This window comes from Megalops cyprinoides, chromosome 7 (assembly GCF_013368585.1).
Source record: "Megalops cyprinoides isolate fMegCyp1 chromosome 7, fMegCyp1.pri, whole genome shotgun sequence".
NCBI lineage: Eukaryota > Metazoa > Chordata > Actinopteri > Elopiformes > Megalopidae > Megalops > Megalops cyprinoides.
Window position 1 is genome coordinate 15,037,155 of NC_050589.1, and position 13,865 is coordinate 15,051,019.

The following is a 13,865-nucleotide window of genomic DNA, read 5'->3' on the forward strand; positions in this document are numbered from 1 at the left end:
TTATGGATTATTAGTATTATGGCCTGATGAGAGGAAAGTTTGCCTTTAGCAAACCCATAGCATGGGTTTTCCATTTTCAGTTCCAGCAATGCAGTGCTCTTACACATGAATACTCATTAGCAAAAGACATTTTTGTGTCACGTACACCAGAAATGTTCTGACCACATCACATAGTGAACATGTAATCAAAGCTCTTGGAAACAAGAAGTCTCTTTAAGGGAATATTGGCAGTGACAGACTACAACAGACTACTGCAAATATTTCAGCATGGCTTCGAGTACAGAAATCTGAGTGAGACATAATGTCATATTGTTGAAAATGAGTGCTGATATTCTGATTCAGAGTCTCTGTTGACTTCCATAGCTCCCTAAGGAGCTTCTGCACTCCCCATTAAACGGAAGCCCACTGATTAACCCACAATGGACACATTTCAAAGTTCCCCACTTGTTCTTAATCCACTTTGGACAAACCAATAGGCAAACTTCAGTTTTGGTCTCCCTATATGCCATTCTGTGTGCGCCATGGTTACAGACTGTTGAGAATTGCACTAGATGAAGGGTAGTCAAAATGTCCTAGTTCTATGACTCTCAACATATCCCACCACCAACAGTAGGGGAGTTATAACACGGACTGCAGTGCAGAGAGATGGATAGCTTCTCCCCTCTGCCTTTACAAGGAATTTAGCCTCTTAAAGCAGCACAAGGCAGGTCCTATATCAGAGAAACACAAGCACAGCATTATGTAGTGTCTAATAACCATAAATGAACAACTGAAGTTTTAACCAATCCTGTTTGTTTGACACAGCCAAGCATGTATTTTTTGGCCCAACATCAGCTTTGACAAAACATGCAAAAAAATAAGAGACTCATTGAGACAGATGCAAAATAGTGTATGTCTAGACAGAGGATAATTTTTCCTGTATAGCCTACAAGAATAATAAACCAGTATAGATGAAAACTTAAACAAAAGGGTCTATAAATTAAGATCAATTATTGTACACAAAAACGACAAGACTTCTACCAAACTGTAGCAGAAATCAAAAATATACAATAATCAAATAAAAAAGAACAATTTCCTTATTAGGACTGAGGGTAAATATACATTTTGGCTCATCATAGGGGGCAGGCAAGGTAGCTTCACCTTCATACATTTGTGTGTATATCCCTTGGATTCATACATTTTTCCAGTGCTCCAAATTGCGTAAGGCAGTGAACCAAAAATAATAAACCGGAAAATGTGTCCTCGTCCTCCCTTAAAAACTGAGTACATTTTTTTTGTTCATGTTGGATAGCAACATTTTAGGACTAGTATACAGTGGCCAGTTGCTGTAGAAATTTAATACAAATTTACCTTCATTTACCTCAGATTTAAACTTGAACTTAGTCTTGTTATAAAATAGCAGGACAGACTTCAAAAACGGTTCCAGACAGACGTAAGGAATAAACTTAAATATGTTAAATATCTTTACAAAAACTGAGTGTCCAGTCTCGAGTTAAAGTCTTATTTGAAGGTAAGGTTGCTGTAAATAATTACTGCAGCTGATTCTATGTAACTAGAGTGTGTACAGGAGACACAGTATACATAAAAACTTCCCAGGTTCAAAAGGAGTTACCTCTCCTCCCCACAAACTGGAGACAAGGGAAATGCAGTGGACAAAGGGACCAAACCGATTAAACATTTTTACGTGTTCTAGATGAAGCGTAGCAAAACTCTCCATTGCTTTATTCTTTCCAGTTCTTCCAAAGGAACTTGTGCTGTTGTCAATAATGCTGGTACTACAACATAACAGAAACATTGCAATAATATTATGTACTTCCTTGGTTCAGATATAAGGAGACCAAAGCCATTAAGCTTTTTTTAAAAATTGGGTACCAATTACATACAATGTCATGTTATGTTACTTTAAAAAGCAAAACTACAGAGAAACAGAGATACAAGGTAAACTATTTTTACTTTGAACAAAATCCTTAGCATAATAGTACCACAGGTTTTTGTTTTGTCTATATAATATGGCAACAGGTGTTACGCGAACACTTCTAAATCACTGAAAATTCACACACTCCAACAACTCCACAACCTGCAAAGATAACACATCCATGTTCTTTTGACTCTATAGCAAGGAGTTCGATTACCTTTTTCTTTGCTGAACCTACCACTGTTGATAGGTCCCCATCAGCATAACCTTGCACAGCTAACATCAGTTACAACAGGACAAGCCAATACTTAAAATACATGTAGGGTTTGTTCAGCAAAATGGACAGCTGCAGCCTCTATGGTAAATACGCTACTTAAATAAAATTCTTTTTCAGTCTCTTCAGTCTTTGCGGAGGACACCTTTCTGAGAAATACCAATAACGGAATACCTACAAATGATTCATGATTAAAACATTTTACCTGGGAACAGTTTTTCATTAGTATTACAAAGGACAGCCTATTAAATACACCTTTATATCCATAAAACAGAAATTATTTATGTGCTTTTCAGGAGAGAGAATTCAGCTAATTACAGTATCTACGACATGATGCGTGGATAAATGCTCCTGTTATGGAGAGCCTCCGGTTTGTGAATCTAGTCATCTGTATTATATGGCAATAAAAATCAAGGAAAGAAATTTTTTCCCCAAAATTAGGAAAATTAGGAGTTTACACACATCAATAGCATATTTATATTTAGTCTTTATAGTCTCAATTGTGAGAGAGCAGCTTGTGTGTTTCTTTTCAGTGTTTTTTTTTGTGGTTGTTCTCTCTTTGGACTTTCTGACAGTATTCCTGTTGGGACACGCCACAAGGCCATTATTCCCTAATTCATACAATTATTAATGTCAGACAGCTTAAGTGCCTGTCTGAAAGAGTCCATTGTGCATCCAGCATCCCTCTAAAAACCTAGCTGGCCTACAGCAGTGCTCTTTAAGCCTTGTAAATGCTACCGCGTGACACTTGCAGATGTTTTGTGAGTCCAACGCACAACCAGGTCAGCAAAACTATAGCAGATTTCTGGCTTTCAACTGTTAGAATACAAGCAGTCCCACAAATTTACGACAATTCACACTTACAATGTAAAAGTGGTACCATTAATTGATGTATAGAGTACGCAGGCCTAGCTTCTATTTGAACTTCCCCTGCCACTTTATAAGCTTTTTTTGAGAATGCTAAATGTTTTATGTGTTAAATTAAAACGTGATTCTAAATTATAGTCAGTATTTTCAAACTATGAATTTATAGCACTAGAGACAGGAGGCAGGGGAGTGATCATGAGAGCAAGAAAAGCCGATGAAAGCACCGAATTAAAAAGTGAAAACAGGTTTTGTTCTCATCTGGTGTCTGTTTCACTTTGTTGTTTTGACATTCTTAGTGTTTTGTTGGATTCCTTCAGAGAACCTGTGAGGGAGAGCTTAGGGAGTTTCATTTCTTTTATCCGCAGTGAATTTTATCCATGTTTGGTGTCCTACTACCAGCCTACTACCAGCCATAAGCAATAAGTCATAAACCGTTTTGGTGAAAAATTCTAGCCTGTGTTTAGGAGCATAACCCTACTTATGTTGTATCTATGGAAAATTTTAGGAAAAAAATTCTTCAGTTTCAAATCAGATTTCCACAACTACACCGTGTCAGAAAAGTGGGTACTGCATGTATAATATTTTACATTAACTAATTGTAGAGTTATTCAGATATTTCATTATACCGCTTACTGACTACTTAGTACTGAATTACTAATGTTTGTAGTTCTCTTCAGTAGGTTTTAGGAACAGATAAATACTGTATGAAAGTAAGAGCAGAGAGGGAACTGAGCTACAGCATACCCAGTATAATCCTAGCACTGTCCAATAGCATTCAGTCTCCAGGTTCGCCTAATCTATTGCACGTTATATTCCCCCAGTCCTAATAATGAAACAATGTATCATCTTAGCCTGTATATAAAAACACTAAATAACATTTTCACTTTCCTACACTGTGAAGCATATGCTCTCACACTATAAAATCTATCCAGGCTCCAACTGTGCTTCTGTACAGTACTAGCTGTAGTTCACAAGTTCAAAGGTCACGGCTTGGGAAAGGGGAAGAGGGAGGGATGGGTGTGTGTGAACAAGTGTATATGTGTGTGGGGGGGTGTCAGTGAAGAAGGGGCAGTTTCAGCAAGCCAGCTTGAGTTTCTACAGTATTCCCATTGCGGTTTTAGTAGGATGCACTATCCCTTTAGGAGGTGGCCTGGAAAGGTTTTGGCAGTGACTGTGCCACATTCAAGCAGCACGTGAACATATATCTCTGCACTCCCGGGTCCCATGATCCTGTGACACAGTGCTTGAATAACCTATAACCTATATGTGCTGCTGAAATTATTCTGTGTGATATCTGTGGTTATCGTGATATATGGTTATGATGTAAAAATAAATTTGCCTTCTGGGGGACTTTTACAAGGGGTACAAACTAACTCTTATTCTTCCAGTAAAAAGAGACAAAAATAAGCAAAACACTCCTCATAACTCAACTCATAAACTCCATGTTTTGAACGAACAGCCGATTTTTTGTTTTTGTTTTTACTGAGCTGCAGTGTGGAGGTCTGAAATACGCAGGCATGGTCTGTAGACATGGACGGGCTGTGGACCCTTCTGCTTGCCTGCACCTGGGCCTTGGTCCAGGCAGGCTCACAGCCTCCACCTCCTGCCCTGGCTTTAGTCAGGCTTTCAGTTAAAAGAAATGGTGCATCCTCAACAAATTACCCTAAATAAAAAAAAAAGAAGAACCACTCAAAAATGCCCCCACACACAAAAGCAGAGCCTAGTGTCCACTGCCGGCCTTGCTGGTCCCCGTTGTCCAATCGATGATGATGAAGCTCAGACTCATTATCATAAACAACACCCCAAGGCCAGCGAAGCAGGCAGCCTATGGGCAGAGAGAAAACAACTGTGAGGATGACCTCACGGGGAAAATATATACATATTGCAATACAGGGAGATGACAGAAAAGCACCTGATGGTAATTTTTTTATTATAAATTTATTCTTCTGACAGTTATTCAGTGCTGCTTGCTTAAATTAACAGTTTGATTTTTGTAAGTGAGCTAGTTTAAATTAAAAAAAATATTTTGAGCTAGAATTACTTCACGGACTTCATCTTGACAAGCAGCCATATTTCTGTTTTTTACAATGACTATTTTCTATTTTCTTCTGAAGATGTCAACAAGCAGTTTGGTCTGTACTATTGGGCAAACCCCTCTGAATCAACTGAAAACTGTGGTTTTAGCTAGCATACATAAAAAGAACACAAGTCTACCAGCATTTACTGTACTTGTTGTATAATCCAAAGACCAGAACCAAATGAGAAAGCTGGATTTAAGTCATTGATGTTGACTTCCCAGCCTTTCTTAAGAGATGCATAAAAATGGCAAATTGTCTTATTCATTTCTTTCCTGCTTTTATTTTGGCCGAGCAGCACCATTGCTTTAACTGATGCTCCCTCACAATCAACCTTCACAAACCTGACAATAATTCACAGTAATAATTCACAAACAACACTCCTCTGCGGGTTTTCCACAGACAACACTGTGGTTAATGCGGGCAGACAGACATCAAACATATGCAACAGTGCTTTTGAGTGCATAACCGCATCAAAGCCATGTTTGGACAGCCGTCAACACTGTTAGGAGCTATGACAGGGACCAGGACTGCAATGGAAGATGCGTGTGATGCTCTCACCAGGATCTTGGGTGTAGAGCGCATGGGCTCCTCGTCCTTGGGCACAATACGGATGTAGAAGACGGCAGGGAAGATGAAGATGAGGCAAGGGGCAGATGTGGCACCTGCAGGAGATAACAAACGCAAAGCTGATTGAAACCCTACACCACGCAGGCACTCCCCTAAGAGATTGTAATTCTAGTGCTTCTAGTGCTTTGGGTTTTGTGTTGCCCTTTTTTTTTGGAGCAGCAGTGTCGCATAGTGGTAAGGAGTGGAACTCGCAACCAAAAGGTTGCCAGTTCGATTCCCCGCTGGGGCACTGCTGTTGTACCCTTGGGCAAGGTACTTAACCCACAATTGCTTCAGTAAATATCCAGCTGTATAAATGGGTAACGTAAAAAAATGTAACCTATGTAAGTCGCTGTGGACAAGAGTGTCAGCTAACTGCCAATAATGTAATGTAATGTAATGTAGTGAATATTGCAACAAGAACCCTTGAAGCATGAATGTTGGTGGTTAAAAATCTCTGCTAAAAGCCAGACTTAAAAGCCCGACGGCCAGTACATATTACAACAAGAACCATCAAATGTATACGTGTTGTTAACCAGGCTAATGGGAACATGCAGGGTGAATGATAAAAAAAAAAACTGATGCACTGGATGTGTCAGCGCCTGTGTTTCACAAGTCAGACAAACAGTTCACGGGCAAGGCCGGCGTGGGCGATTTCTGTGTGGAACCACACGTCCCCATATCACTCTCGGTAAACAGTCAGGGACTGGGTGTGGGGAGGGGGCACCACATCCCACCCTGGAGTTTCCTGAACCCCCCCCCTTAGCTCTGATCCCCAGGCTCTGCTGAGCACATGGCACGTGAGGGGGAATGTTTACAAGCTGCTCAAAAAAATATTGACTTGGTTCTACCGCTTTATCTGCGTGTCAACAAGAGCCGGTCACATGGCCCTTTTTAACATTCGGGCAAGGCCAAGTATGGTGGTGTCACATGAGCAAAACATGTCACTGTGTAGTCAACAGTGCTTGTGGATTTGGATAAAAGGGAAAACATGTATCTAAATAAGTCAAAAAAGCTAAAAATATGAATTTTCCCATAAATGAGAAGTATAATTATATATTTTATGCAGTTGCTTTTAATATTCTTTCCTGATTACTGTTGTCTTATGCCTTTCTTTACAAGGTAAAAAACAACAGCACAACTCTTTGCTTGTTATTAGTATTATGAGTTATGTAATGGGATAACTGGGTGGATAAAATAAGTGGACAAGGAAGAGCTGCAAATATGGCTTGTCGATAGGTTAAAGCTGTCCACTAGTGTCACTGTCACTGTCCCTGCAGTGATAAAACTACCCCAGAGTGGGGTTTAACTGTACCCAAAGGGAGAATGGACTGCCACTGAGTGGGGAAAAAACGGCCTGTGAGTGGGAATGAACTGCCCCTGAGTGGGGTAAAACTGCCCTTGAGTGAGAATTCTCCTGTCACTGTCCCTGCAGTGATAAAACTACCCCAGAGTGGGGTTTAACTGTACCCAAAGGGAGAATGGACTGCCACTGAGTGGGGAAAAAACGGCCTGTGAGTGGGAATGAACTGCCCCTGAGTGGGGTAAAACTGCCCTTGAGTGAGAATTCTCCTGAGCAGGTTTAAACTGCTCGAAGGTGGCTTCCAGGCCGATGGGGACCTTGTGGATCGTGGGACTCACCGATGATCCCAAAGATGCCAAGGATATTGGGGGCGAAGATGACCAGCATGTTGATGAAGGTGAGCAGGGTGAGGGCGATGCCGACATGACGCAGCCAGCTGAAGGTCTTGTTGGGGAAAAGCATTTGCAGGATTGCCCGACGGACCTGAGGGAGCAAGAGGAACATGGCAACCATGTAACCATGCAACGCTGCTCCAATGGCAGAAAGCCAGATAATTACAGCTTAATATCAGATAATTATATTCTAGAGAAAAGTATACCTGAACTTACGCACACTCAAACATTGCCTTACTTCATAACTAAACTGAATATAGCTGAAAGGCTGCTCTCACTGTCCCATTTCTTTAACACTATGTAGTGCCTAGTGTGAGATTCACTCTCTGAGTAGGGTTTTGGGTAATGTGATGTCGGCCACGTGGGTGGGCCTTGTGAGTAAGGGGTTAGAGAGGAGAAGCCATCACTTACTGGGAAGAGCACGATGGGGACGGTGAGCGTGACGGCGGTGAGAACAGCGACACGGACACACAGGATCAGTGTATCATACGGGTCGATCTGGCTGTAGGTGTGCAGGAGCTCCGCCTCTACTCTACCTGCAGGGGTGGAAACATAGGAAGGCAGGGCACACACTGACTTAAGTATGCCATCATGGAAATACCAATCAGACCAGACTCCAGGTCACCTTCTCTGGACTGCCTGTGGTATATCAGAATATTTGTTGGTAGAAAATATTGAATATATGGCACCGCAAAGATGTATAAAGGCCAGATTCACACCTGGCTTACATGCGATTAAAAAGTGCTCTATTCGTCAAATTCCACTACAGTCTACTGGCTGATATGCTATAAATTGAAAAAATCATTCATATTTTCCTAACAAATAGATGTTAAAAAGATTTAGATGAGGAAATAATTGCCTGAATCACCTTTTTGGTATTGTGTGTGCATTTTGGCATTTCCTACCTGCAAATACCAAATGGTTGTGGCTCTGTTCGTGACCCAGAAGTAACACGTTGCTTTTGTTTTCTGAGAGGGGAAAAAGCTTCTCTGCTGCAGAAATGTTTTACTATCTAAAAGGCCAGTGTCACAAAGCAGGTAGGAGTGGGTGCGTGTTGAACATGAGTGACTTTCAGCAAATATTGTGTTTTCAAGTGTACAGCAAAACAGATTTCAAAATATTGTTCCCAACAGGGAAGCAAGCCAAAATAATGCATTAAGAGTAGAACACTGCGCCTGCCCGTGCCTCGGCAGCTTGCTTTTGACTCAGCTCTTGGGCTGTAAATAAACCGAGGCTGTCGCGGTATGAATCAGTGGAGGTGAGAAATGGGAGACAGGAGGCCCTCACCATAAAATGTCAGGTAGCCAAAAAGAGCAGCCAGGAAGTACATGGTGTACATGATCAAAATGGAGATGTTGGAGACATGCTGCATCTTCCTCTTGGTGGGGCTGAAATCAGAGAAGACTATGCTAGGAAATGTCACTAGAATACATGCAGATGTATTTTTGCTGTCTCTCTCATCAAGAAAAGCGGAACATTTTCTCTTTTTGTGATCTGACTGACTTTTGTTCAAGACGTATCACTCATAATGACGATAAATGTTTTTTTTTTTTTTTTAATATCTCTATAATGTTGAAAGACCAAAAAGAAGAAGCGGTTGCTTGGGAACAGGCCTGGCATGTTTCTAGACAAAACTGGCTGTTAGCATTTAAAGTCAAAATTTTATGAAGCGAGCAGCAAGCAGCAATGATGAAACTGAGGGAAAGAGCAGAGAACAGATGCTGACACTGCTGAAACAAGTCCCCCCTCTCCCCCTGTTTTCACGGGATAGGTCAGACTGGATCCAGAGGCCATGCAAAGCATACTGGGAAAGGGACGGCCCTTACTTGCGCAGTTCAGTGTAAATGGGCAGGACCTCAGGGTGGCACACAAAAGCGAAGGCCAGAATAGGTATGGTGTAGGCAGTCTGAAAAAAATAACCACAACACATAACTGTGAATACTACCAAAACCAGATCGCCTCCTACTAAATCTGTTACAGCTCGGGACATACTATGAAAGGCATAAATGTACTCCAGTAATTAACTTTTATTAGTAACTGGATATCAGATTTGAATAAATTACAGACATCATCTGCAGAGAACAGCCCTTTACATCCTTTCTGACACATTCTGCTGTATTTGTATTTTCATACCTGGACCTTTAGGGTTTTTAACAATTTTTCAAGTGCTAGAAGACACCAGCACTTTTCACGTTGCTGTATTTAATTTTCTGTTTGGCAAAATATTGACCTGAGAAAGAAGAGTGTATTCTTAATCTGAAGTTGGACCTGTAGCTACCGTGAGTCTGCAAACTAAGAGCCAAATTAAGGTCCACCTGAAACTGAGCCAGCACATAACATTCTCATGATGTTGATGTGACCTTGTAGCAATGCGACTACAAGGCCACAACGTTACAGCAATATTGTGTCTTCGGTAAACTGTGACTTAATTCAGTTAAAGAGCAGGAGAGTATTCACCATGCTCACCAGGTACAACAATAATGTAACACCTGAGATTTGAACCTACAGCCATTCAGACACAGGGTTCAGTGTGCTTCTGCTCCACAGTTCATCCCCTATGGTGTATAGCTCACTGGTGTGGGAAGATCTGTGTGCTACGCTGCACAGGCGGTAGGCAGGGCCTGCACCGTGGGGTGAGGTACCTGGGAGTTGATGGTGAACATGCGAGGAGCACATTCATATTCATCCTCTGCAGGGATGTGGCCGTTGTGGTAGCCCGCACTAGTGGAATTGAGGTGAACCGATGTGCTGTTGAAGGAATACTCTTCGAAGGGGCACATAACCTGGAACTTTTTGTATATGACCTGCAGTGGTGGAGTGGGGAAGAGGTGGTGGGTTACAACAATGTCGGTCATAATTCAGCCTGGTAAGTTACCTGATGCTAGAGCACTAAATCTAATGTTTACCATTGTCAAAGAAAGAGAGAGAGAGAGAGAGAGAAAGAGAGAGAAAGAGTTGGTTCTCAGTGCTTAGAGATCCACATTTACAGCTGCTATATAGCAGAAAAAGTAGGTCACAGTTGTGTGTCTAAATGGATGAACACCCACATATGAGGGAAAAAAATGTCCCCAGAGAAATCTGAGGAAGGGACGTTGGAATATGAACAAGCAGAAAACTGAAATTCACCAGATTAGAATAATTACAAAACTGACTGCTTATGACTAGATTTCTTCTTCCTTTTGATGTCACAGCTGCTTATTATTCTTGCAATACTGCCTACACAGTACCTGTAGCCCCAACCTTTATTTCTTTCATAAGAAACAGTACTAGGGTAAGCAAGTAATAGCTGTCTGAGAGTGTATCTGGCAATGTGACGTCAGAATGAAACCTTAGTTTTATAAATGAAGATATGATTTATACTGTATTTGGCTGTGTACATATCTTGCACCGATTCTTAATTACAGTTGTAACTATATTAAGTCTACTAGAGCCACATTGTGAGGAGCATTTATAAAACCATAAGCCTAGGAAAAAATAAGTTCATTTGTTATGTTGGAAATTTTTTGAAGCAGTCGTGATAAACACATGAATAATTTGGTGAATAAAACACATGGTAAATTTGTAATATTTGGTGACAGGCTTGATCCTGATCCAGGGATGTCCTCCCTTAAATGATTATTATTCCATTGGAGTCACCATAGAGACTGTGTAACAGCATTACACACTTACTGCAATGAGAAAGAATACCATGCAGCTGAGGGAGAAGCCACTGGTGTAGCCCAAGTAACCTGAGGACCAGAGGGAGACAATCACATAGTTGCTGTTAGATAGCATCCTGTGACATCATTCCCAGTCACATCCTCTACACCAACATGAAATCACGGTCGCCAGAGCCCAACTGGGCTTTCTGACTTCCTTCACAATCTAACTTCCTCCATTAAACTTTAAAGCTGCCATTCTCAATACATTCCAATTTATATTCACAACTCTGTAATATTCCAGTGCTACCAAGAGTCTAATTATATATTTATTCATTCTTTTCATTCTGATGCTAACACTCAATGGTTTTTCAATTGTGTTGTACTCTGCCCCACTTGTAAGGCACTTTGGATAAAAGCATCTGCCAAATGAATAAATGTAAATGTAAATGTAAATGATGAGTGTTACTAAGCTGTTTTGGGTAATATTCAGCAACCTCACAGGTTCACACCCCTAGGGTGGGCCCTTGATACTTCTTAAACAGTTTCAATGAAAATCTAGCTATACAAAGTGCTGCAATATAAAACTCTAATGCATTGTAGTTTTCCCTGCACAAGAGCACTTTATGCAAATAGTACAATTTGATGCAATGGATTTGCCTCATCAAAAAATCAAGACCTGGATGTGTGATAGCTGGAGGTACATGATTTGATGCATAATGCCTTACTGGCATCTGCTCTTTGATCTTTGTGAAGCTGTAGTGCATTGCCAACTTTCATGTCAGTCCACAGACCAAAAGGACATTCAGGCATTCAAAAAACACAGCTTACTGGAAAGGCCACTGTGTCCACAGCTCTTAGAAGGCTCGTTACTCCTCTGGGAGACTATAGACCTTTACTGGGTGCATTCACTGAGAATTTTAATCTTTTTTAATATTCCAAAGATTCCGAGCACTGACTGTATTCCAGGATTCCCAGAAGGCTCATCAGGAACATTAAATGGAAAATCTATCATCCTGGTGTCGGAACCAGCCTGGCCGCAAACATTAAACTCTGGGACCCTGTTCAAAAGTTTGGTACACTGTTCCGGGAACTGTGGGAGAGCTCTTCCTCTCTGTGACTGGCATGGGGTGAATGTTTAGAAAAAGAGGACTAAATCAACCAAAGGGGGAGATGTTTGCAGTGGCAGGTGACAACGCAATGCAGAGAGGCCTACTATAATTGACAGGGAGTTACAACTTTGTAGCCTAAATCAAGCTTGTCAATGTGTTTTTATTATTATGGAACAGGGTAGCACTGCATTAGCCAAACTCCTTTTTTGGCCTCTGTTAAACTCAAGCTTGACACTGCATAATAAATCCATTTTCCCATTTGACAAAGGAATTGTGTGCTCCTTGTAGCCAGCTGTGTGGAACACTGGATTACACGCTGTATTAGAGTCGCTTTGTGAAAGAGACCCCCCTCTTTCTTATTCGGATGGCCCACCGCATGTGTGATTCTCCATAATAAAATGGTCGGGTGTGCAGAACACGGCCTTTGCTGTGGTCTAATCTTATCTGCCAAACTGACCGAAATGTTATACGAGAAGAGGTATCCACTCTTAGTCTTTGCTGTAACAGGAGAGCACAGTCTCACGGTCACGTGCAGTGGAACAAAGAGAGGGATGTATACTACAGGACGAGACTTCTCCAGCCTCCATGCCTGTCATGACTGAAATTTCGGCACAGCACAATCACATCATTCAATTCCATCCACATCAACTACAAGCCTCAAACAGCAACAGCAACACAACTACAGCGCGTGGGCAGACAGTCTCCAGAGGAAAAGAAATAGCACACAGTAAGTGTCGCGAGTTTCCAAGGTCGTGAAGTGATGTAAAAAGTCAAGGCTGCAGACCCACTTCTTTCAGCCTGGGTGTGGAGGGGAGCTGCTGGCGGTGTGGGGTGTGGGGGGTGTGGGGGGGCAACAGGGCAAAGAGAGTGACAGAAACTCACCCAGCTGTTTCATCAGGGCCAGGGGCAGGATGACACTGAGCGAGACCAAAACCACCAGGTAGTTTCCATTTAGGTACCACTCACTGGGGAGAAAGAGGGGGGAGAAAGACAGAAAGTGGGAAGTGATTATCCTTCTAACATGAAACATGACCCACTCTACTGGTGACATGATTCGCAAGCAAGCTGACGGCTGCCGTCTTCGAACGCCACAGACAGACCTTTTCAAGTCTCCCTCACTCAGCAGTATAAGGAAGGATCCCTGTTCGTAATGCGAGCGGTGGCTTTGTTCATGCTGCTCAGAGACACCGTCGAATATTTCGCATGCACTTGGTGACTGTGCTGGTCCTCTGCTCAGGGTTGCAGATGGGGAGGCAAGCTGCAGTAGATTTCGCCCACTGGTGAGTGACATGTCGATGTGTTCCCACAGGCTGGCAGGCGGGACCTTGGCAGTCTGAGCACATGCCCCGCCCTGTCCAGAGCCTCTGATGGGCACGCACATGGTGGCATTTGAGTTGGGAGCAGAGGTACATGTGAAGAGCAAGCCCGGGCAGTGGTGCTCTATTCTTAGTCCTCTATTCTGAGGCTTACACACAGTATCCCATAAACCCTCACCCAACCCCTGTCCTGCCTCCATGCCTCCATTTGATGCATGTCTCACATGAAAGGGGTGACCCCCACCACAAAGGTTTATGTACACATAAATATATTTATGCATACATACAAGTACGTATGCATGCATGTATATGTATGGATTTTTTCACCTGGTGATCTGGGTTCTACAGTGAAGGCAGCAGGTTC

General features: G+C 42.0%; 1 protein-coding gene across 3 annotated transcripts in view; it reads right to left on the bottom strand.

The window, feature by feature from the left end:
* Nucleotides 1-4,206: 4,206 nt before the first annotated feature.
* slc38a3b (solute carrier family 38 member 3b) overlaps nt 4,207-13,865 on the bottom strand; it is a 35,504-nt gene continuing 25,845 nt past the window's right edge. For all 3 annotated transcript variants that reach the window (XM_036533764.1, XM_036533762.1, XM_036533763.1), the window contains exons 8-16: nt 13,068-13,150; nt 11,105-11,163; nt 10,078-10,239; nt 9,262-9,341; nt 8,723-8,823; nt 7,847-7,971; nt 7,382-7,526; nt 5,693-5,796; nt 4,207-4,881 (exon numbers count right to left, since the gene is read on the bottom strand). In XM_036533764.1, the coding sequence (XP_036389657.1) occupies nt 4,777-4,881; nt 5,693-5,796; nt 7,382-7,526; nt 7,847-7,971; nt 8,723-8,823; nt 9,262-9,341; nt 10,078-10,239; nt 11,105-11,163; nt 13,068-13,150 (964 nt within the window). In that variant the 3' untranslated portion in view covers nt 4,207-4,776. The remainder of the gene's footprint in view (nt 4,882-5,692; nt 5,797-7,381; nt 7,527-7,846; nt 7,972-8,722; nt 8,824-9,261; nt 9,342-10,077; nt 10,240-11,104; nt 11,164-13,067; nt 13,151-13,865) is intronic.